This window comes from Sminthopsis crassicaudata, chromosome 5, assembly GCF_048593235.1.
Source record: "Sminthopsis crassicaudata isolate SCR6 chromosome 5, ASM4859323v1, whole genome shotgun sequence".
In the NCBI taxonomy this organism is placed as follows: Eukaryota; Metazoa; Chordata; class Mammalia; order Dasyuromorphia; family Dasyuridae; genus Sminthopsis; species Sminthopsis crassicaudata.
Window position 1 is genome coordinate 211,349,875 of NC_133621.1, and position 23,911 is coordinate 211,373,785.

Sequence of the window (23,911 nt, forward strand, 5' to 3'; positions counted from 1 at the left end):
AGAAAAGAGAAGAAAGAAAAAAGGGATGACTGAAGGGGCAATCTAGCACATATGGAAAAGGAAGAGATATTAAGGACACACAAAGAGTCCTCAGAAGAAGAAAGGGCATATCCTTACACAAGACTAACTCAAACAGGTCTAAAAAGAAAAATAAAAGCAAAAAGCAAATATTTCTGATTGTTTTTCCAAGGGCTTTTTTTTTTTTTTTTAACCAGGCTATTTTTTCAAAAGTAAGGAACATGGTGTTGTGGGAAAAGCAATAGACTTGGTGTCAGAATGTGCAGGTTTCAATTACATAAATCAGCAGTGCAAAACTGACTAGTCCTATGAGTCTTACCTAAAAATAGAGATAATTTACTACACCTCATAGACCTGCTGTGAGCAAAATGGGCTTTAGACATCAGAAAATGAATTTCAAAATATCATATATTATTTTTATTAGTAGGCATAGGCTAATTTTTAAAAGTCATATTGGATAAGTATTAAAAAGAACCAGTTTTTCCTCTGAAAAGAGCACAAGTACCACCTATTGGCTAAATTGTATAAATACTTTAGGAATGAGTGAGGATACTCAAGAGAGCCATCTAGTGGAAACTAGTCTGATAAGTAAGAATAAAAACAACTTTTGTATTAGTATACAGTAGAAGTTACATTGTTACAATGTTTTATACATATTTAGAAAAAAAGATTAAACTGGTCCTCTTTTTATTTCCAAGTAAATGGTAAAATACAACATAAAATTCATTTCCTGATCAACTTTCTAATATGTTATTCATTCATTCAAGTATTTATTACAAGTAAAACACTATATGCTAGATAATGCTAGTAACAAAGACAAAAGGAAACATGCTCTGCCCTCTACCTTCCCCACACCCACCCAAATAAGTAAATAAAAATCTTACACACACACACACACACACACACACACACACACACACACACACACACACACACACACACACACACACAAGGTTGCTTTCCAGGAACTAGGAGAGTAGGCAGGAAAAGGCTGTAAAAGTGGCACTTGCCCTTTGAAAGAAGTTAGGAGACTCAATGAAAAGAAAGTAAAGAACAAGTGCCTTCTAGGCAGGAGGAACAGTTTATGCCAAGTTATGGAGATGGAATGTCATATAAGAGAAGAACATCATTAGGCATGTTTAACTGGAGACTATATGAAAGCCTGGAATTAATAAATTGCAGCAATTTGTCAAGTCCTTTAAAAGAAGAGTTACCTCTAAAGGGTAATGAGAGTTTCCAGAACACAGGAATGAAATGGTCAGATATGTATTTCAGGGATATAAATTTGGCAATTATGTAGAAGATGGACTGGAAAGGGGAGAGACCAGATGCAGGCCAACTAAATAGGAAGCCAAAACAATAGTGCAGGTGAAAGTAACCAGGATGTAGATTGATTAGATTATAAGGCTGAGAAAATGGGATAAGTAGAGAATGGCTATGTCTGTATAAGCTTGGGTGTGTTGGAAGAGGATGAGGCACTCAAAGGAAAAGGAGTAGTAAGGAAAAGGGAAGGGTTTTGATAGAAAGAAGAGTTGTGTTTTAGACACACTGAGTTTGAGATACCTAAAAGAATGAGGCTGGATATATAGATGAAAGTCATCTGCAAAACTGATAACTGAACCCACAAGAGGAAAAAGGGAAATGGGTAGAGAGTGGCATGAAAAGAAAGGAAGTGAAATACAGAGGGAGAGAAATGGAGAGGCAGGGAGATAAAGAAAAATGAGGGGGAAAGAGAGGCAATAGTTGGGAAGACAAAAAGACAGAACACAGTACCCAAGACAGAACTATTGCGGACACTCAAAATATTATATGCTGATTGGTGTCAATAATATACTCAATGATTATATTCTCTTTTCCACCATTCAAATATTAAGCACTATCAGACCAGGAATAAAATGTCATTAATTATCTGTGAGTTAGCTACAATGAACATTAATTTTGATATTTATAATTTATTGATAAAACATTGGACACAATTAGAAGTCAAAACATTGTATTCTGCTGTTTCCCTCGATTGCAATTTTATCTTACAAATTAGTTTGTATGAAGATTGTGCTACAATAAAATTTAATAATTATGATTGCACTGTCTATAATTTTCTAGAGATTGTTGCTTTCAATACTTCTGAATATATATAGAATTTAAATTTACAGATTCATAAATTCTAGTTCTTGAATCCTTAAAATCAACAACTAATTGAAAAATAAGAATACAGGATTAAAAAACAGAAGGGAATTCAGAGACTGAGTTCAATCCCTCAGTTTTCAGATAAGGAACCTGAGGCCAGAAAGGTTGAGTAACTTACCAGTCTGACAAAAGTATAAATAACTAAGACTTGGAATTTAATTTACATCTTGAAATGCCAAAACCAATATGTTTTCTACATCATCGTAATGCTTTCTAAATATAAGAATTCAACTCATTTGAATATGGTATATTAATATACCATAAAAAATGTTCACTACATATTCACCTAGTCTAGTTAAATTTTCTGTCTTTGAATCCCAGGCTATGTAGGAACTGCTAGCCTCTGCCTCTATAATCATTTGCTATAGATAAGCTATTCCAAAAGTACTCTAATACTGATTTAGCATTTTTTTTTAAAATCATTTAAGTAACATACCTGTAAATGAAGATGACTGAGAATGTATGGAACCCTTATTAAGCATGGTCATTATCTGGCCAACAAAATCCTTGGGAATAAAATTAGCATAAGGCAGAATCTCTGTGCTGATGAGCTGTACCACCTAAAACAAATGAATACATTTAAATGTATTTTTTTCCCCTGAAAGTGAATAAGCCTCACTTACTTTCTATTTACATTTATACTCCCACTCACAGTCACACTCTTTCCATCTTTGTCACTCTGTCTCTGTCTCTTTCTTAAAATACAACCCTCAATGGCACAAATTTCTTCATGTACCACAATCATAAATGATCATAAATGATAAAGACTATTAGTCTAACTATCTGTTACAAATCTATTAGAAAACTAATAATAATAGTATTGACAAAATAAATATTCATTTCCAAAGGTATGAAGGGGCTATAGAAGAAAAACGATCCAATGTATGTAACAATTTTCTACAATATAATTATGGCAAACTCCAAAATATTAACATGGCCAACATCTAACACACGATTTTACAAGAAAACCTGGAGAAAATAAGCATGCTTATAATACATGCTCATGTATTAAGCAATAAGAAAAAAAGGTCATTGGGCAGAATATGTGATGTAAAACTGGAAGCCGAGTTTGAATCCTGACCTTTTCTGACAAGTCACAACCTCTTTGAGTTTCATTTTCTGTCTTAGAAAATGGAGACAATATTATTTATACTACTTCTGATACTGAATAGCTATAATAATTAAGTGGAATAATGTATATAAAGAGTTTTGAAAACTAATGTTATGGAGGGAGCTAGGTGGTGCAGTGGATACAGCACCAGCCCTGAAGTCAGAAGGACCTGAGTTCAAATCTGACATCAGACACTTAACACTTCCTAGTTGTGTGACCCTGGGCAAGAGGCTTAACCCTAATTGCCTCAGCAAAAGAAAGAAAAAAAAGAAAACTAATGTTATATAAATTTGAGCTATTATTATTTTTTGAAAAGCATTATCACAAGCATTTAGTGTCCTTTTAAGTTCTTAAAGTTGAAATTTTAATACAGTTAGGACACACAAAGTAATATACTTTTACTTTTAAAAACAAAAGCTCAAGCATTCTACAAACTTCTTATGAATATTTACTATTTATTTAAAAATTCTGATAGGTTGTGTTTATAAGATCAATATCAACAGACATCAACAAAGATGTAAAACTCCATCCAATTGTTTTGCTATCATTAAAACAATTGGTTAATGGTATTACCTGGTAACAGTAAAGGAAACGATTAGCCTTCAATAAGTAATTGTCAAATAAAATAATATATGCAAAATATTTTGTGATCAGGGACATGTTCAAAAGCAGGACCAGGGTTCAAGGCCCGTTCCCTCAAAGATTGACAGCTCACATGGCCCAATCTCTCTGTGTCCTCAGGGAACTCTCCACTGTAGTAGACTTGTCTCACTAGAGAGACTTTCCTATCTAGGCGCTCCTAAGGCAGATGAAATCACAGGTTCAAACCAAAACCAAAATAAACAAAAACTCAATCCCAACACACAAAAATAAAAATATTTTTAAAAGAATTATACAATGTGATTTATTAATATTCAGTCATCACACAAACTTTGACAGACTATCAGAAATAATAAAGGAAACAAGTTTTGCTAAATCTACTAAAATTAATCTTAACTGTCATCTTAATTTATTCTCAAATAATACTAAAGTTTAAACAATTCTCCTTCAAGGTTCCATATAAAATCATATAAAAGGCTTATGAAAAACTACTTACCTCAACATCAATACTTTCATTTCTCTGAAATTCTTGAATTGAAAGATTATCTGGAGGTATACTAAACACAAACAAACAAACAAAATCTCTGAATTTCAGCTTTTGAAAAGAAAACACAAGCTCTAGGAATTAAGCTGGGAACATTAACTAATATTTAAATAAAGAAGATTCCAAGAAAAATACTAGGAGAAAAATTTTCCCTATACTAGTATACTTTTTAAAAAAGGTAACTTATGAAGCATATAATTGATAATATTAAATTTCACTTAATAAAAATGACTTTAGTTTAAAAGTTACTTAGAAATTCTCTCTATAAATCCTGGGGCCAAGTGTAATTTGATTAAATTTGTAAAATTACAAAAATATTTTGTTTTCAAGAATGTTGACAAATACAAATAAATTTAAGTAGTTACTCATATAGGCACTAAATTTTTACTACTCCAATCATGAGGTGTTTGTTTTGACAGTGAAAACGTCCCCTAATACAAAGTATAAATATTCCCCTTGAGAAGGTAGAATTTGGTTTTTATAAAGAAGAGTAGGGACTGAAAAGATGAATAAAGGTCTGCCATCCCCTGAACCACCTCTTGATACCCAAAACATCAGTAGTAGTAGAGAGGCATAGGTAGTTTGGAAAGTTGGTCCTGATCAGTACCAAATCCTTAAAGAAAAAAGGAATTTCTGGACTTAAGCGAATTTCTAGTGCCAAATAGAGGCTGAGAATAGCAAGAACACAGCTCTTAAAAATGTTGAGACAAAAGTTATATGGGGAAAAGAAGTCTCACTAATGAACTCAGATTCCATATGCCTCCCTTTTTCCCCCTTTTTTGAGGGAGGAAGTGTAATTAGCGTATAAGATAATGAGTCTGAAGACAATCATATAGGTCTCTGAGAAGTTATGTCTAAGCAAAAAGGGTCAACCTATAATCAATTTTCAATCACTTCCCCTTAAAAGCAGGGTAGTGGTGGTAGGCCCTAAATCCTAAATTGGCGTTATTAATTTAAAGGACCATACAGGTCCAAGGAGAGGAGATAAAGGTGGCAAAGAGGCCCACTGGAGAGGGAAGAGTTGTTTTGGATTATCTTATGACTTTGGATAAGCATTCTTCCTATTTTGTGACTGGCTGGCTTCACAGAATCCTGAATTTCAGAGGCGGTTCATACTGGAACAAGAGGCCCTGCTACAACCTAACAAAGTGTTATTCCACTCCCATTGAGATCACCAATGAAGAGAAACCAAACACTTCATGAGGCAGCCTATTCTACTTTTGGACAACTCTAATTGGTTGGAAGTTTTTCCTTATAAATAAACCTCAGTTTACTATATTTCATCTATTCCTAGCTTTAGTTAAGTACTGATGAATTCTAAGACTTAGTTTACTTAGATGGGTGGCAGCTGAATATTGTTTTTCACATTTTGCAATAACTCAGATACAAATTACACTCTGATTTTTCCAAGGGAAAACCAAGATAGGAGCACAAGCCAAAAAGAGTAATTTCTGAGAATCATTTAAATTGGTTCCTATAAACCCATGGCTGAAGTTTTGGCCCATATATTCTTTTAATAAAAACAAACAATCTGTCAAACCAGCTATTGAAACAGACATAATATCGACTCCTTCATTACTAAAGATAGAACAGCCAAAGAGAGGACTTTAAACTATTTCCAAAGAGAGGTTTATTCTCAAGAGATCAGAGGCAATGGGAAACTTTGAGAATCCAGGAGACTTTATAGCAGGAGTTCTCAAACTATGGCCCACGGGCCAGATGCGGCCCGCCGGGTTATGGCAAATGGGCTGAGGGGCAGACAGAGTGTGAGGTTTTGTTTTTACTATAGTCCAGCCTTCCAACAGTCTGAGGGACAGTGAACTGGCCCCCTATTTAAAAAGTTTGAAGACCACTGCTTTAAAGTATTAAGCAATTAAGAAATACAATGAGTGCTGACATGAAAATAAATACACAAACTTTGCTTTTAAAACTCAAAGAACAGGCAAGCATAACAGGTGAGAAAGGGATTTGCTATCACAGTCAATGTGAAACAGAACACATCTTTCCATACTTAAGGATTTTTGGTTTTGGTCAGTTTGTTATTGTAGTTATCATTTTGTGTTTAGCTTGGCTTTGTTTTACTTAGTTTTTTCTTTTTTTAATCTTATCTTTGGAAAGTAAATTAATCATTATTAGAAAAGGTTTTCAATAAAGAACATGAAGTTCCAGGGGGCAGCTAGGTGGCGTAGTGGGTAGAGCACCAGCCCTGAATTCAGGAGGACTGGAGTTCAAATCTGGTCTCAGACACTCAACACTTCCTAGCTGTGTGACCCTGGGCAAGTCACTTAACCCCAGCCTCAAAAAAAAAAAAAAAAAAAAAAAAAGAAGTTCCTTATTTTATGGATAGGGAAATGAAGCCCAAAAGAGTCTAAGTAACTACTCTTTTTGGTTGCTACAGCAATGGAAGGTATGAAGAACTAGAGCCTTTGCTGTGCCTCTAATTTATCTTGTCCAGTATCTCATATATTGTTGCACTCTGTCACCTCCGTCAGACTATGAACTCTCTGAAGGCAAGGACTAGTTCTGCTTTTCTTCATAACTCTATAGCTTAAGCACATGGTCTGACACATAGGAGGCACTTAATAAATGCTTGGTGACTCCTGGATACAAGTCATCACAAGACAGAATTTCACCAAAGGAAGAGCACAGAAGAGACCTATTGATTGATGGGACCTAGCCACTAGAAATATCAGAGAATAGTCAAAACTCAGCCTTAGCAAATTTAGACCTTAAACATTTCTCCCTGGATAGCCCAGCTTCTTACACACATTGCAGACTATTTTATCTCAGAAAGCAAAGGAGCTTCAAAATATATATAGATGTATAAACACATACATAAGATATTCTTTCCTAGGATCAAATAATTAATTTTCCTTACACTTGAACAACAACATTTTTGAGGCCTCAGTTTCTTTACCTATGAGATGAAAACAGTGAAATACATTGAGGGGAAAAGCCCACTGCCTCCAGAGTCAAAAGGCCTGGGTTCAAATCATGCCTTTTGTTGCTTACGCCTTTTGTCACCTCGGGTACTTCCCTTGGCCTCTGTTTCCTCATCTGAAAAATGAGGTTACTGGATGATCTTTGAGGTTCCTTCCAGTTTCAGATTTGTGATCTGTAAAGAGACTGGAAGAAAGGACCTCTAAGGTCCCTTCAAGTGCTAAATTACAACTCTAAGACTCCATATGTGAAACATGAGGCCATCTCCTTCATCTTTCCATGAATTCTTATAGCTTTCTTGGAGGGACAAAATAATCTTCTTTAATCATTAATCTTTTATATCCAGGGCTATATCTGATTGATTTATATCTCATATCAACATAGACTATAGAACAAAATGTCAAAAAGATAATTTACTATATAATAAATTATGTATCCAATTAATAGGGGCAGCTAGGTGGTGCAATGTTTAGAGCATGGCCTACAGTCATGAAGATTTGAATTCAAATGCTGCCTCAGACACTTACTGGCTCTGGGACCCTGGGCAAGTCACTTAACCGTGTCTACCTCTTTCCTCATCTGGCAAAGGAACTGGAGAAAGAAATGGCAAATCACTCCATATCCTTTCTCAAGAAAACCCCAAATGGAGTCACAAAGAGTCAGATACTACTCAAACAACTGAGCAACAACATCCAATTCAAAAATAACTTAGCTAACACTGTTTTGAAAATGCTTATTTAGCATTATTGATGAAGGAAACACAAACAGATCCTTAGAAAACCAGTTGAAGTTATAATAATTTGCTATTTTTTTTTTTAAAGTTTCTAATTAAAGATTAATGAGCTGACCTTTTGGTGAATAAAAAGTCTTCAAATGTGCTGGCTAGTTCTGGCCACATACTGTCAAATTTCCCAGAAGAAGCATGTTGTCTTGCAACAGGTAGTCCAATGGACAAAACTTTGAGCAAAGAAGATACTGCCAGCTTCCATGTGGTTTCAGAAGGGCAAGCATACTTCAAACTAAGAGGTATCCGAAGAGTCTATTAATGAAAAAAAATTTGCAGTGAAAATGAAATTATAAAAATCCATAATTACTTACATAGCTTTTTTCATTATGAGAATATATTTTCTGAATATTTTAACATTTTGCATGTAAATGGGCAGAAGTATTATTTTTTTCATTATTCTTAACCTTCAATTCATGGAAAAGACATGATCCTGAAAGCTCATTCTGTAGAGCAGAAGTAATACTCACTTACATTATTAACTCAAGCTATATCTCAGCCAGTTGTTTAACCTGGACAATGAAACTGAAGAGAGTCAAACTCTGCAGATATGAATCAAATTTTCTTTCTTTTTTTAATTATAGCTTTTTATTTACAAGAAATATGCATAGGTAATTTTTCAGCATTGACAATTGCAAAACCTTTTGTTCCAACTTTTCCCCTCATTCCCCCCACCCCCTCCTCCAGATGGCAGGTTGACCAATACATGTTAAATATGTTAAAGTATAAGTTAAATACAATATATGTATACATGTCCAAACAGTTATTTTGCTGTACAAAAAGAATAGGACTCTGAAATAGTGTACAATTAGCCTGTGAAGAAAATTGAAAATGCAGGCAGGGATTGGGAATTCTATGTAGTGGTTCATAGTCATCACCCAGAGTTCTTTCACTGGGTGTAGCTGTTCAGTTCATTACTGTTCTATTGGAACTGATTTGGTTAATCTCATTGTTGAAGAGGACCACGTCCATCAGAATTGATCATCATACTGTATTGTTGTTGAAATATATAATGATTTCCTGGTCCTGCTCACTTCACTCAGCATCAGTTCATATATGTCTCTCCAGGCCTTTCTGAAATTATCCTGTTGGTCATTTCTTACAGAATAATAATATTCCATAATATTCATATACCACAATTTATTCAGCCATTCTCCAATTGATGGACATCCACAAATATTCTTGCACATACAGGTCTCTTGCCCTTCTTTAAAATCTCTGTGGGATATAAGCCCAGTAGTAACACTACTGGATTAAAGGGTATACACAGTTTGATAACTTTTTAAGCATAGTTCCAAATATGAATCAAATTTTCAATAAGAAGTGACAAAAGATATCCGCTTTTTCTTTTCATATTTTTACTTCACTCTTCCTCCTCTTCTCATTTTCTATTTTTCCATTTCTGTACTTCTCTCCCAATGAGAGAGAGGAACCTCCTCCTATCACCTAACTACCTTCTATCTCCTTAATGAAATTCTTTCTCCTTATCTTCATGCTTTTTCATCTTTTGAATTCTTGTTAATACCATCATCATTCCTTAATATATGATATAACTCAAGGGTATTTAAGGGGGAAAAAAACCACTTTGATTCAGAAATTAGCTAAACCAATTCAACTGATATTCAGTATTCTATACAATTGGAAGAAATGAATTTAAACATACAAAAATAGATAAAACTTTGTATTTCTTCTGTGTACTCTTCTGTTTTATTTTTGTCCCATGCAAAAAATTGCATTTTCATAGTAATATTCACACTGTATTTATGTGCTTATTTTTGTGCATGTGTGTAAATACATACACATATAAAATATATTTTTAATTGTGCTTCTTTGCATTGTTTCATAAAATTTTCCCCTAAACTCCTCAATACTACTCATATTTGTCACTTAATATTCTATTATGTTATATATATACATATATATGTATATATATATATATATATATATATAAAACATATTTTATGTCAGAGATAAAGAAAGAGAGAGAGAATGAGAATGATTTTTTAAAATCATCTCTCAACTAGTGAAGACTTAGGTTGTTTTCAAGTATTTAGTAATTAATAATAATGCTACCTACAATTATATATTAGAAAAGAAAATTTATTTCTACTTTTTGATAATATTCTAAGAGCACAGTCACAATCATGGGATTGTTGGATTGATGGGTATGATTAATTTTAAAATGTTTGTACTGCAAAACTTGATCAAAAAGATCCCATCAATGTTTAAGTCAATTAGCCCTATATTATTGTGCCTATTTTTTCAGAATGCCAAAAATGAATTTGAGATAGTCTATTACATTGTTTTAATTTACATTTCTCTGATAAGTGATGATGAACATTTCTTCAAGTGACAACATATGTGTATCCTCTTTCATTTATCTGCTGGGAAAAGAATATTATTTTTGAATTCTTCTGATAAACTGTAAATATTTTTATATGTATGTATCATTATAAATTTAAGATGATATATTTTTACTCTTTACATGTGCCAAAATACTTTTAACTTTTTAAAATTTGCAAATTCCCACTCTGATTTTTCATTCTATCAGTTATCTATGACTTTCTGAAAGTTATGCCATTAAATCCTATTTTCTTTCTGAGGACCAAGGCAATTACATAAAAAGACACTCATTACCAGTAGACTGGCCATGTAGTCATGGTAACCCAAGAAATAAAGAAAAAGATAAAATATCTCTTGATCATATACAGGCCTTTAACAATTTTTAAAAATTATCAACTTGACAAACATCAACAAAGATTAACATTTCAAGATACAAAAAACAGAAAATTAATATCTTTACAAAACCAAATTTCTACCACCATTGACTTTTTAAAAGAATAGATGAAATTCAACATAATAAAAAAACTTCCCTACTTATTTATATTTCCTTCTACTCTTTTCTATGTATTTATTATATCCATTAATGTTCTTTTTGTTACCACATATTTTTATTTTTTCAACAATATCATTGGCATTCTAAGGTTTTAATCATGTATCTAAAAAAGGACAAAAAACATCATTTCTTGGCAATTTAATGACCTACATTGCAATGCTCATGATAAGAATTTACAAAAGGACCAATGTGAAAATACTTGCTCACTTCTGTTCCAAAATCTATTGAACAAGATGAGGAAGTAAAGAAATTCTAGAAAGAACTTAATAATACCCTCTATATCAAATCAACATGCTAAAATGCTTAGTGAATTCAAGATACAGGAGAGAGGATGAAAATGAGAAAATGTGGTTGAGTAATAAGTAAGAAGAATAGAGTACTGGAGATTATATGGTCATTTCACACATACATGCTATGTATGAGAAAAGAATAGAATAACAAACTTTCAATCACCAGCACTTATTAAGTAATTACTATGTCAAACACTGTGCTTACTGTTGAGGACGCAAATAAAAGTCAAGAACAGTTGAAAGAACATAATTCTAATTGTGGGGGCATAAAAATAAAAAAACATAGAGTAAATATAGGATAAGTTTAGAAGGAAAACACCAATTGACAGCAAGGGAAAGAAAACTGATTATACTTTAATAAACAGTCAACAACTACATAATAATATGATAGTCATTTCTTATTCAGTCATCTGTATGATGTCAAATCATTGCTTAGGGTAAATATGAACATCACTATCAAACGAGAATAAAAATAAAAAATTAAGGCAAGCCTCTAAAATAACTCCAGCCTAATCTATTTAGAAAAGCTATTGGTATGGACAGAATCAGCTACACCCAGAGAAGGAACACAGGGGAAATGAATGTGGACTACTTGCATTTTTGTTTTTCTTCCCACGTTATTTTTACCTTCTGAATCTGATTTTTCTTGTGCAACAAGAGAACTGTACAGATCTGTACACATATATTGTATTTAAGATATAATTTAACATATTTAACATGTATGAGACTGCCTGCCATCTAGGGGAGAGGGTGGAGAAAGGGGAAAAGTTGGAACAGAAGTGAGTGCAAGGGACAATATTGAAAAATTACCCATGCATATGTTCTGTCAATAAAAAAGTATAATAAAAAAAAAAAAAGAAAAGCTATTAGTCATCAAAAAGGGAAAATAGGTAAAATGTACACATAATTACCATTTCCTTAAGGAAATTCAAACAATGTAAATCAACAGTCACAAGAGACCAAAAAAGCCTATAGAACTTTACGGCTTATAAATTTATAACACACACATATATATATATAGCTTATAACAATTTATAAAAGTAAGGCAGACAAGGATAATTTAAAAGTGGAATTTAAACTCATTTATGAAATACTACAAAGAAGGAGGATGGAAGATGAACCTCACAAAGCTGCAACAAATTCAAAGAAGGTTCTGGAGAGACCCAAATAAACAGTTATTTAAAAAGCATTTAAGGTTTAAAGAGCAAGGCTGTGAATGAAAAACAGAAAAAATCTGTAAAAAGTTTGCTATAATTCAGGGGAGAACCTGAGTTAGTATGGTGGGCCTAGGACTAGAGAGAAGGGTAGAGATTTAAGAGAGACTATGGTAGAAGAACAGAAAAACATTTGGCAACTGAGTGGATATATGAGAGGAGGAAGAATAAGGAATCAAAGATTGACTCTGAGATGAATTTTGATGACTAGGGTAGTGGTAGGATTCTCAACAGAAAAGGGTAAATACCTAAATAAATTCAGTTTGGGGTAAAAATGAGTTCAGTTTTAAACTTATTAAGTCTGAGATGCCAATTTACCTATTCAATGTGAAAAATCCAACAGGCAGTTTGTAATATAGGACTAGAACTTAGGGTAATATAAATATCTAAAAATCACCTGCACAAAGATGGTCATGGGAGCTAATGAGTTTACTAAGAGAGTGAGTTTAAAGAGAAAAGAGGGGAGCCTATGGCAGAACTTTGAGATAACAACAGGATGAAATATGGATAAATAATTCAGCAAATAAGATTTAAGGAAATATCAGAGAAGTAGAAGAATCAAGAGCATTATTACCTTCCAAAATTCTTCAGCTTGAAAAACAAACAAAAACAAAAACTGAAGAGAAGAAAAAGACAGCAGATAACAATGTCAAATGCCAAAGAGAGGACAAAAAGAGATTGGAATGGCCACAAAATTGGCACCTGAGTTCATTGACCATTTGAGACAGAGCAGTTTCCTGAGTGATGAAAGTGGAAAAGAGACTGCAAAAGTCTGAGAAGCAATGGTAATGAATGAGAGTAATTTTTTTTTAAAAATAGGAATTTAAGTGTTAAAGGAAGAAGAATGTATACCTAGATATGTATAATACATATATATATATATACATATATATATATATGGGAAAGATTTGTTTACCTTTTTTTAGAGTGGCCCCATATATTCTGTTCATATTTCTATAAGAAATCTGGTTATTAAATAATACCCAGTTCACAAAGAAACCCACTGATATGACTGTGATATCAATAAGAATGATCTACTCAAAATGACAACAATTAGGTTGCTTAATGGATGGAGGACTAGGCTTGGAGTCAGAAGGACCCAAGTTCAAATATGACCTCACACTTAATAGCTGTGTGACCCTGAGCAAGTCACAGCATGGTTCACTGGGTAAAAAAGAGTTGGATATGACTGAACGACAACAATTGAAGGATTCATGCTTTACCATATGTTCTTTCATAAAGTCTACAAAAAAAAACAAAACAAATAAAAAACTCCTACTAAATCACTGTAATAAAGAACTTTTCAAAATAACTTAATTTAGGAGGTTTGGGTCAAATGCAATCAGCAAAAAATCATGCCCAAAGACTAACTTGAAGACCATATTGTCTACAGGGAATCCTTTCTCCATTTAATTCTCTATACTTATTATTCATAACAGTGGAAAACACTTTTGTTGAGGATACATCTCTCAGTTTTAATACCTCAATTAATACTGATAATTCAATGATCAAAGTTACCATTGTTTATGATCCTATTAAGAAATTTTATATGAGCTTAATGTACATATAAGAAAAATTTTTGGAGGACACCATTGTGGAATGAATTTTTATTCTTTATGTCTTTCAACGAACTGTGACATTTTAAAATACCATTTCCAAAAGTCTGTTCGTTTCTCACAACTTCAAAGATATTTCTATATAATTATAAATCAGCTTCAAAACAGTTTTGCAGATGAAAGAAAAAAAAAGGCATATATATTGGTAGTTATAATAACATTATGCTTTTTCCTTAATTGTTCTAATCAGTCTCTTAATTTTTATTAAATCCAATATAGATTTCCTCTGTGTATACTTGGTCTAGTAAAACTGTTCTCCCATCTTTTTCTTTTTTAGTTCTATTTAGACTTTCTCATGTAACACAACAGGAACAATTCTTAAACCTAAATACATTGAATCCACTGTCAGTAATGAAGAAAAATTTTAAAGAACTGATAAAATCAGATCCAATTTTTCTCTTTCTTACACTTCATCTTTAAATGTTCTTTTTTTATAGCCTTTGAATATTTAGATCTCATACTAAGTTTACAGAAAATACCAACTGGTTTGATTAGATAATTAGGTTTGTTAAAGGAATGATGATAGATCAGGTCCACTTTTTCCTCCTTACAGTTTCATCTTTAAATGCTCTTTCAATATTTGTGTCTCACACCAAACTTACTGTAAACACTAACTGCTCTGCATCAGGTTATTCTTCATTACCTTTTTTTTTTTTTTTTTTTGCTTTGTGATCCCCTGAAGTTTTGTCTTTTTTTTGAAATTGGCCTATTTAAGCTATATATTTTTAGTAAATGCTTTGCATCATTACAATGTTGCAAACCCTTATTACATTTAAAGTCTATAATTTGCCATCCTACAGCTGTATATAACATTGCTTTATCATATTCCTAATTCAATATAATCATAGGACCCCTTGAAGTATAAAGTTTCATAATGCTGTCACATTTTGATATTTACTTGCATTATGATTTCATATTCATTTACTAAGTCCAAACATTGTGTTGAGGGTTTTATGAGTTACAAGAGCAAGCGTGGGTTTTGAACACATTTAACTTATTATACGAAGGAATTTAGTCTAGTAGTAGCACCTACCTGGCATAAAATTTTTTTAAACAGAAAAAATACAACTCATTTTATTAAATTTTACTCCATTTTAATTCCTTAGTACACTTTTGTTTCTTTAATTGTTGATTAAAATTCTTTATATCACCATTTAAATATGTTTTCATATTTAGACTGAACTCGTGGTTTCACAGGTATAAGAAATTTCTGTTGAGGAAACTCCCTCTACCAATGTAGAACAGAAAATATTGTACAACTTAGATTCTTAGAGATTTGCCTATGTGGCACTAACGTAATTTGTGTCAGAGTTGGGAACTGAATCCTGAAGTCAGGTCATAACCCATTATGTCATGAACACCTAATAAAATTTTGAATAAGAGTTTTTTCTAGTTGGCAGATAATGAAAGAAGTTTATCAAGAAAGAATGAGAAATGCACACCACAAAAGAAATGTATTCTTTTATACATTTGATGAAAGGACATAACTATAAAAATAAAAATAAAATACCAGGCCCAAGGAAATAAATTTTATTTAGAAATGCTCCTTTTAAAAGTATTAACATTGATACATTTTTGTTTTAATGAAGATTTGGGGGGAAAAAGTAAAAAGTTAAAAACGGAATGATGCATTTCAGGAATTTGGGTCTCTATTTTTTGTGAATATTTTTCTTTGAAAAGATCTAAGAACAAATTTTCTGAAGTCTTATATAGTTACTAAACATGATTATATTTAAATAAAATAAGCCAAGATTTTACTACATAATTTACTACATAATTAAATATTGTTCAAAATTTCTGTAAAACAAATTCACCAAACCAAATTTTTTACAGAAATTAAATTTTACAAAAGCTGACCTGCCTTATATTATCAACGAGTAATTTAAAAAATAAATACAAATAAAGTAACAAAAATTACCTTTATAACATTCTGAAGTACTTTCTCATTCACTACAGCTTTATGACAAGCTGTTTTTTGGTATAAATCCACCACCACTTCCAAAGATCTCTCTGCAAATGGTACATAATTCAAGGCTACCCATTCTGCCTAGAAAACAATATTTGAATAATGAGTAAATAAACAGAGAATAGTTTAAAAATCATGGGTTTTCCAAAGAATAAAACTGTTATAAACCTCAAGTGTTGATTTTATGGCAGATTGCTACCTTAATGCATGCAAGTTTTTTCAAAGAATGCATTTAATATAACTCAGGAAAAAATAAAACAATTTTGGAAAAAAACCAAAAAATTTAAAGTTTTCAGCATTTGATCTGGACTTGGGGAAGATATGCTTTATTATCTAGAATGTCATGACTTTCTGCCTAATAGGTTAGGACAATTTTTAAGGAAATTTAACTCACCGGTGCAAATAGTTGGATCTATTGTGATTCCATTGTGTTGCAGAACAAATAGAATGAGAAAAGTTAATACATAATTAAAAACTATGTAAAATTTTACTGTTGAGTGAATAATCAGCATATGCATGCATTTAGAAAGCTATTTTTCCTAAACTGAAAATTACAATATACCAATTATTTATGACTCTGAAAGTTCTTCAAAAATCATTCCAATTGAATTTCACACCAGTACCGGAAAAACCGGTTAAACAATAATTTTCTTGGGTGCATCCATGGTTGATTTTTCTCTTGCTATTTTATTTATATACTATTAGTTTGAGAGATTTGGAAATTATTTTTTGAAGGGGTAAATAGAGTTCTGGGAGAAAGCAGGTAAGAACTTCAAAAATTTAGGGAAAAGAGTTAAAGAAATCAGTCATTCTGCTAAAAGAAAATAAAGCCACAAAGAGTAAAGAAGCAATCTATACAAATTAACTTTGTATTTGTTTTATAATATACTTTACAAGTAGAAATAGGAAGCCCTTTTTAGAAAAAGAAAATAGCTTTTGTCTGGACAACCAATATTCATCCTAAATAGAACAGCTGCCTATTATACCCAAATGCTGTTAATTCTAAAAGCAAAATAAGATTTCTAAAAAATTACCTGATTATATTTTGCATTTGCAATGTGCTTTGTTTCCAGTTGTCCATACTGTGGAGGTTTACAGGAAAACTCTACAAATGCCAGTAACTGGTCAAATATTGCTGGATACATTATTTGCATGTTTTCTGGACCTATACAGATGGCCTTTAAAAAAAAAAAAAAAAAAGAAAAGAAAAGAAACACTAATTAAAAACTCTTAGGTCTGTGAAATTTCTAAGTTTTAAATAGGGAAATATTTAAAGCTTATTGTAAAAAAATTATTTATGGTTAATGTTGGGATACAGACAAAACATCTGTCTCTAAGCCATTCTATAGTGATGTTTTTTTTTTACTAGTTCATCATACATATCCATTCCCTTCTCTATAAAATGGGGATGATAGTTTCACTTATCAACACAAAGGGGTTTTGTAAAATTTAAATGTGAATATTTAATATTATTATCTGGAATAATAACTATGCTTTCCCAAACTTTTCTTTATCCTTATGTTCCTACAGGCACTGGGAGATAGACTTTTGCTTTGACTAAAATGGACATAGCCATTTCAGCTATTCCTGAAACTCAACAGTTAATAAAATGTATGTTTGTTTGTTTGTGTTTTTTTTTTGGGGGGGGTGTTTGTTTTTTTGCTGAGGGAATTGGGATTAAGTGACTTGCCCAGGGTCACACAGCTTGGAAATATTAAGTGTCTGAGGCCAGATTTGAATTCAGATCCTCCTGACTTCAGGGCTGGTGCTCTATATACTACACCTAGTAGTTTCCCATAAGGGAATGTATGGTTTTTGAGAGAGATCATGAATTATTTTCTCAACAACACAAAAACTGATCTTTATTACCATGAAATTAAGGAACGTGCCTAATACCACAAACCTATCTATATTAAACATACACAATCAACATACATGTGTAAATATGAACATTACCATACATACTCAGATAAATACATATATAGAATAAAATTCATTCTCAAAAGAGAAGTCAAAGATTAATAAAAAAGTTACCAAAAGAAAGAATACTTCAAGTTACTAATAAGAGAAATAATCCTTCTATTTCACCTCACACCCTACAAAGATGACAAAAGATGGTAATAATCAATGTTTGCAGGATTTAAATCTATATGTCCCTGCAATTATTCTTTTTCTTTGGCTTATGGCTTTTTTATATCATCTAGCCAGAAGGTAATTATATATAAACCAGGATAATAATTTAAACTAAATTATAGCTTTTCTTTAGAATTGAGTGTCACAGCTCAACAATGTCATTAAATACACCAAGCACCTTTTCACTTTAATACTGTGCTATATGCTTTGAAAGTTAGAAAAGAACTGTAGCTGCTGTCCTGCAAGCACTTGTCATGTAGCTGGCATAATTTTTTTCATGATAATGCACATATGGTTACACAATTATTTCTTGTTCAATTTTTCCACTATGTCTGTTTCTTTGTGAACCCATTTGGGATTTGAGGTAAAGATACTGAAGTGATCTGCCATTTCCATCTCCAGTTCATTTTACAGATGAGGAACTGAGGCAGGTAGGTTTAAGTGATCTGCTCCAGGGTCACAAAGCTACCAAGTGTCTGAAGCCTAATTTGAACTCAGAAAAATGAGTTTTCCTGACCAGAGGTCTAGATTTCTATTCACTGTTCTACCCAGATATCCCCATAAAAATCATACAGGAAAGAAGAATAATGGTATGGCATTCTTTAAAGATACTCAATCCTTCACCCTATCCTCCAACCCAACATGAAACAGTAGCAAATGGAAAAAGGGTTGCACTCCCTGAGGAAACACTATCCTACAGTTCAAGGACAGGAACAGTACCCCAATAGAGTGAATTTTAGTAACTTATGCATCCTCCCCTTAACCAGATATTAACTTTATTTGATCACCATGTTTTCTTTTAAAAATGGGCCTAGTAATCAAACAAGAAAATCATGTAACTGTAACTGCAATTCTTTAGCCATTTCAATTCTAAGATACCAAAGTAAAATACCGAGATGATAAAATATTCAACATATTAAGTAGATTTATCAACTAAAACAAAAAACAAAAAAACAAACAAACAAAAAAAGATACAAAGAAAAATATCTGCTTGGGTATTACTCTAAAGCCAATTTTTTTAAACTAGTAATCAAATCTTTAAATTAAATTTTTGAAAAAAAAATTGGAATTTTAAAAGCAGTAGAACATCATCTACATTCCTTTCTTTAAAAGCATTTTAGAAAAAAAAAACTTTTAGGACAGATAATTTTAAGATGAAGAAATTAAAACCATGCTAGTTATATGAAAAAATGCTCTAAATCACTGATGGGCAGAGAAATACAAATTAAGACAACTCTGAGATATCACTACATACTTCTCGGATTGGCTAAGATGACAGGAAAAGATGATAAATGTTAGAGGGGATATGTAGAAACTGAGATATTAATACATTGTTGGTGGAGTTGTGAACTGATTTAACCATCTTGGAGAGCAATTTGGAACTATGTCCAAAGAGCTATCAAACTCTGCATATCCTTTCATCCATTTGTGTCTCCTGAGCCTATATCCCAAAGAGATCTTTAAAAAGGGAAAAGGATCCACATGTACAAAAATGTTTGTAGCAACCCTTTTTGTAGTGGCAAGGAACTGGAAATTAAGTAGATGCCCATCAGTTGGGGAATGGCTGAGTAAGAAATATATGAATATTATGGACAATTATTGTTCTATAAGAAACAATCAGCAGGAAGATTTCAGAAAGGCTTGGAGAGACTTACATGATTGCTGGGTGAAATAAATAGAATCAAGAGAACATTGTACATGGCAACAACAAGATTATGTGATGATCAGCTCTGATATGATTCTTTGTAGTGTCCTTCTGGAGGTCTCTGCTATAGTGCTGCTGTTTGCACTCCCTAGCATATGGACTCAGATACCTTAGCATATGGACTTAAGATAACAGCTAATGCATAAACTTACTGACCATGCTTAGTGATTATGGGGGAAAAATAATCACACTTCCATAAAACAGAAAACAGGGAATTGTTAAGGACCACGCCTAAGTGAAGGAGCAGGTCAATTCTCTGAGAGCCTCCACATCTGTGAATCATAAACTTGAAGGAGTTGCAAAGCAGCCTTTGCAGATGTTCCTTGTGAATTGGGAATGAAATAAATTGGAGGCAGAGGGAAGAGGAGAGAGGTTAGACAAAGCAACAGCCTCTCAGTAGAGAGGTCAGAGAACAGCCAACTGCCTCTCAGTTTCCTTGTATCATCATCATCCTCTCACATGAAAAGATCCATTCTACGGGTCTGAGTTAGACCTCCAGTAGCCACTGGCAGGTGGCTCCTGTATCACAACAATTCTTCAACAAGGAGGTGATTCAGTCAAATTCTAACAGACTTGTGATGGAGAGAACCATTGGAACCCAGAGAGAGGACTGTAGGATCTGAGTGTGGATCACAACATAGTATTTTCATCGTTTTTGTTGTTTGCTTTTTGTTTTCCTTCTCATCTTTTTCCTTTTTGAGGCATTTTTTCTTATGCAGCATGATAATTGTAGAAATACTTATAAAAGAATTACACATGTTTAACATATATTAGGTAACTTGCTGTCTAGGGGAGAGGTTGAGGGGAAGGGAAAGAGAAAAAGAAAAAAATTGAAACACAAGGTTTTGCAATGGTGAATATTGAAAACCATCTGCATATATTTTGGGGGGAAAAAAACCTATTTGTTTTTAAAGGCAAAACAAACAAAAAACATTTTAGCAAATAGAGCCAAGATGGAAGATTGTGAAGGCACTCACCTAAGCTCTCCCTGAAACCCCTCAAATAATGACTCTAAACAAATTCTAGAGCAGCAGAACCAACAAAATGACAAACAAACAATTTTTTCAAGCCAGGATAACTTAGAAAGTAAGCAAGAAAAGACTATTGGACCAGAATGCAATCCAGAGCAGAGCCAGTGAAGGGGGTCAGACAACTCTCAGGAGTCCCTAGGCTGGCATCAGGATCAGAACTCTGTTTCACTGCCTATGCTTAGATCTAGGTTGAAGTCCTGGATCTTTGACCTAAAGTAAAGAGGAGGAGTAACACAACACTAATATTCTAGAACAAGATAAAATAAAAAGAATTCATTCTTCCATTCCTGAAAAAGATCTCAAAATGAAAACTCCCAGGAATATCATACTGCAAGCAGCCAAAAAGAAATAAATTCCAATAATGTAGAGCCACAGTTAGATTCACATAATTTTTAGCTGTTTCTATATTAAAGGACAGAGGGAGTAAAATATGAAGTTCCAGAAAGTAAAAGAACTAGGATTAAAACTAAGAATCAGCTGCCCAGAAAAAAGTGAATATAATCCTTCAGGGGAAAAACAATGGATCTTTAATGAAACAGAGGACTTTGAAGCATTCCAAGTACAATAGTCACTCACAAGTCTAATCACATTGCTGGCTGGCACAAGATCTTTGACCTGTTCCATTTCCAGATTGAGCTGGTTAATCCCTCCATTGGGTAATCTAGTAACCTGTGCAAAATCTTGAAGACTCACTATACTGGGTCACATTAAGTATAAACATTTAATAGACTTAGCATGCTATTGAGGTCCAGAAGTCCAGCAGTCTCAAGTTCCCTGAAGCAGAGATTACTCACGGTGTATCATCACGCCTGGCCAAAATCTTTTTGATTAGATTAAAACTGTCTTTAAAACAGATAAAACAGTCATATCTTTTACAGGGGAATGTATTAGTGCAGACAGCACATTTTCATTATGGAATAGTAGGCAATTCAGAGTAGTATACTCTATTATTAACCTTGCCTTTATATGTGATTTTCAATCTTAATTTCCTGATTAACTTAAAAAAAAAATTAGACTAAATGAGCTTTCTCTCTGAGTTTAAATGCTTTCCAGCTACAGCACAGTAGCTACCATTGCTTGACAGTAACAAACTCCAACACCATGATCTTTAAGTCTCAACTATAATCATCTATTGTTTCCTTTTTTGTGTTTCCCATTTGACTTAGTTCTTTTTCACCATGACTTCCATCCTTCAATTCTTCTTTATTCTTCTAAGTCTACTATCACCTCTATCACTATCACTTGGCTTCCCTTATCTTTCTATTTAGCTTGAACTCTATTTCTAACTACAGTTCAGTGATCATCAATGAATGATTATCAATTAGCTATCTCAATCATCATCATATGGGAATCCCTTATCTGCTAGACCTTCTGCCATTTGTACCCTCATTTTCAAGTCATTTTCACCATCTATTTGTTTTGTTCACTTTTGTTTCTGGACTGATGATTCCTAGGGAAAGTCATAAGATATACACATTTAACCTATTACAAATTTATGTTATTACCTCTCCTTGCTGTTCTGGAGGATAAAAGAACTAGAATTACAACCAAGAATCAACTACCTAGCAAAACTGAGTAATCCTTCAAGGGGAAAAAATGGACATTCAATGAAATAGAGGATTTTCAAGCATTCTTGATGAAAAGACCAGAGCTGATTAGAAAATTTAACTTTCAAATACAAGACTCAAAAAAAAAAATCACAAAAAGATAAGCAGAAACGGGAAATCATAAGTGACTTAATAAGCTTAATATGTTTATATTCCTACAAGGGAAGATAATACTTGTGACTCATAAGAATTTTTTCATTATCAGGGCAGTAAGAAAGAGTATAAAGATTTAAGTGTGAGCTGAACATGAAAGGATAATATCTAAACAAATAAAATTAAGGCATAAAAAAGAAATGTAAGAAAAGAGAGAGAGAGAGGTAGAATAACATAAACTAACGCCATAAGAGGCAAGAAAAGGCTTTTACAAGAGGAGGGAGATGAAGGGAAGTGGTGAACCTTACTCTCATCAGAATTGACTTAAAGAGGGAATAACACATACACTCAATTGGGTATAGAAATCTACAGGAAAAGTAAAAGAGGAAGAGGATATAAAAAGATAGAAGGATGATAAAAGAAAGGACAGATTAGGAAGGGGATAGTCAGAAGCAAAACACTTTTAAGAAGGCTGACAGAGAAAGAGAAATAGCAATAGTAATCATGAAAATTAGTTCACTTATAGTGAACTGAGTCAAATATATAAAAATAAGAGCCATTCCCCAATTAATAAATAATCAAAAGACAGGAACCATTTTGAGATGAAATAATCAAAACTATTTATAGCCACATGAAAAAATGCTGTAACTCACTATTGAATGGAGCGATGCAAATTAAAACAATTCTGAGGTGAGATACTACCTCATAACTATCTGACTAATATGCAGAAAAGGAAAATGACAAATGTTGGAGGGAATATAGGAAAAATGAGACATTAATGCACTGCTGGTGGAACTGTGAACCAATTCAACCATTCTTCAGAGCAATTTGAAACTATGCACAAAAGGGCTAAAAAATCATGCCCTCTGACCTAGCAATATCACTACAAAAGAGATTGGGGGGGACACCCAAAAGGATAAAAATTTGAATGTATAAAAATATTTATATCAGCTCTTTGCTTGTGTAAAGTGGAATGCACTAAGAACAAACTAACAGTAATAGTGCAAGATGATCAACATTGAATAACTTGACTATTTCAGCAGTGTAATGATCCAAGACAACTCTAAAGGACTTAAGATGAAAAATGCTCTCTATACCCAGAGAAATAACTGATTATGTCTGAATATAGATGAAGCATACTTTGTGGGTTTTTTTTTTTTAACTTTATCTTTCCTG

At 32.8% G+C, this 23,911-nt stretch overlaps 1 protein-coding gene across 5 annotated transcripts in view; it reads right to left on the reverse strand.

Annotated features, from left to right (window-relative positions):
* The window catches only part of MON2 (MON2 homolog, regulator of endosome-to-Golgi trafficking), a 119,814-nt gene that overhangs the window by 21,215 nt on the left and 74,688 nt on the right, over window positions 1-23,911 (reverse strand). For 4 of the 5 annotated variants that reach the window (XM_074269763.1, XM_074269765.1, XM_074269766.1 and 1 more), the window contains exons 27-32: window positions 17,201-17,344; window positions 16,561-16,578; window positions 16,119-16,247; window positions 8,249-8,439; window positions 4,413-4,473; window positions 2,642-2,765 (exon numbers count right to left, since the gene is read on the reverse strand). In XM_074269763.1, coding sequence (XP_074125864.1) covers window positions 2,642-2,765; window positions 4,413-4,473; window positions 8,249-8,439; window positions 16,119-16,247; window positions 16,561-16,578; window positions 17,201-17,344 — 667 coding nt within the window. The remainder of the gene's footprint in view (window positions 1-2,641; window positions 2,766-4,412; window positions 4,474-8,248; window positions 8,440-16,118; window positions 16,248-16,560; window positions 16,579-17,200; window positions 17,345-23,911) is intronic. The other variant, XM_074269764.1, reaches the window with a different exon arrangement.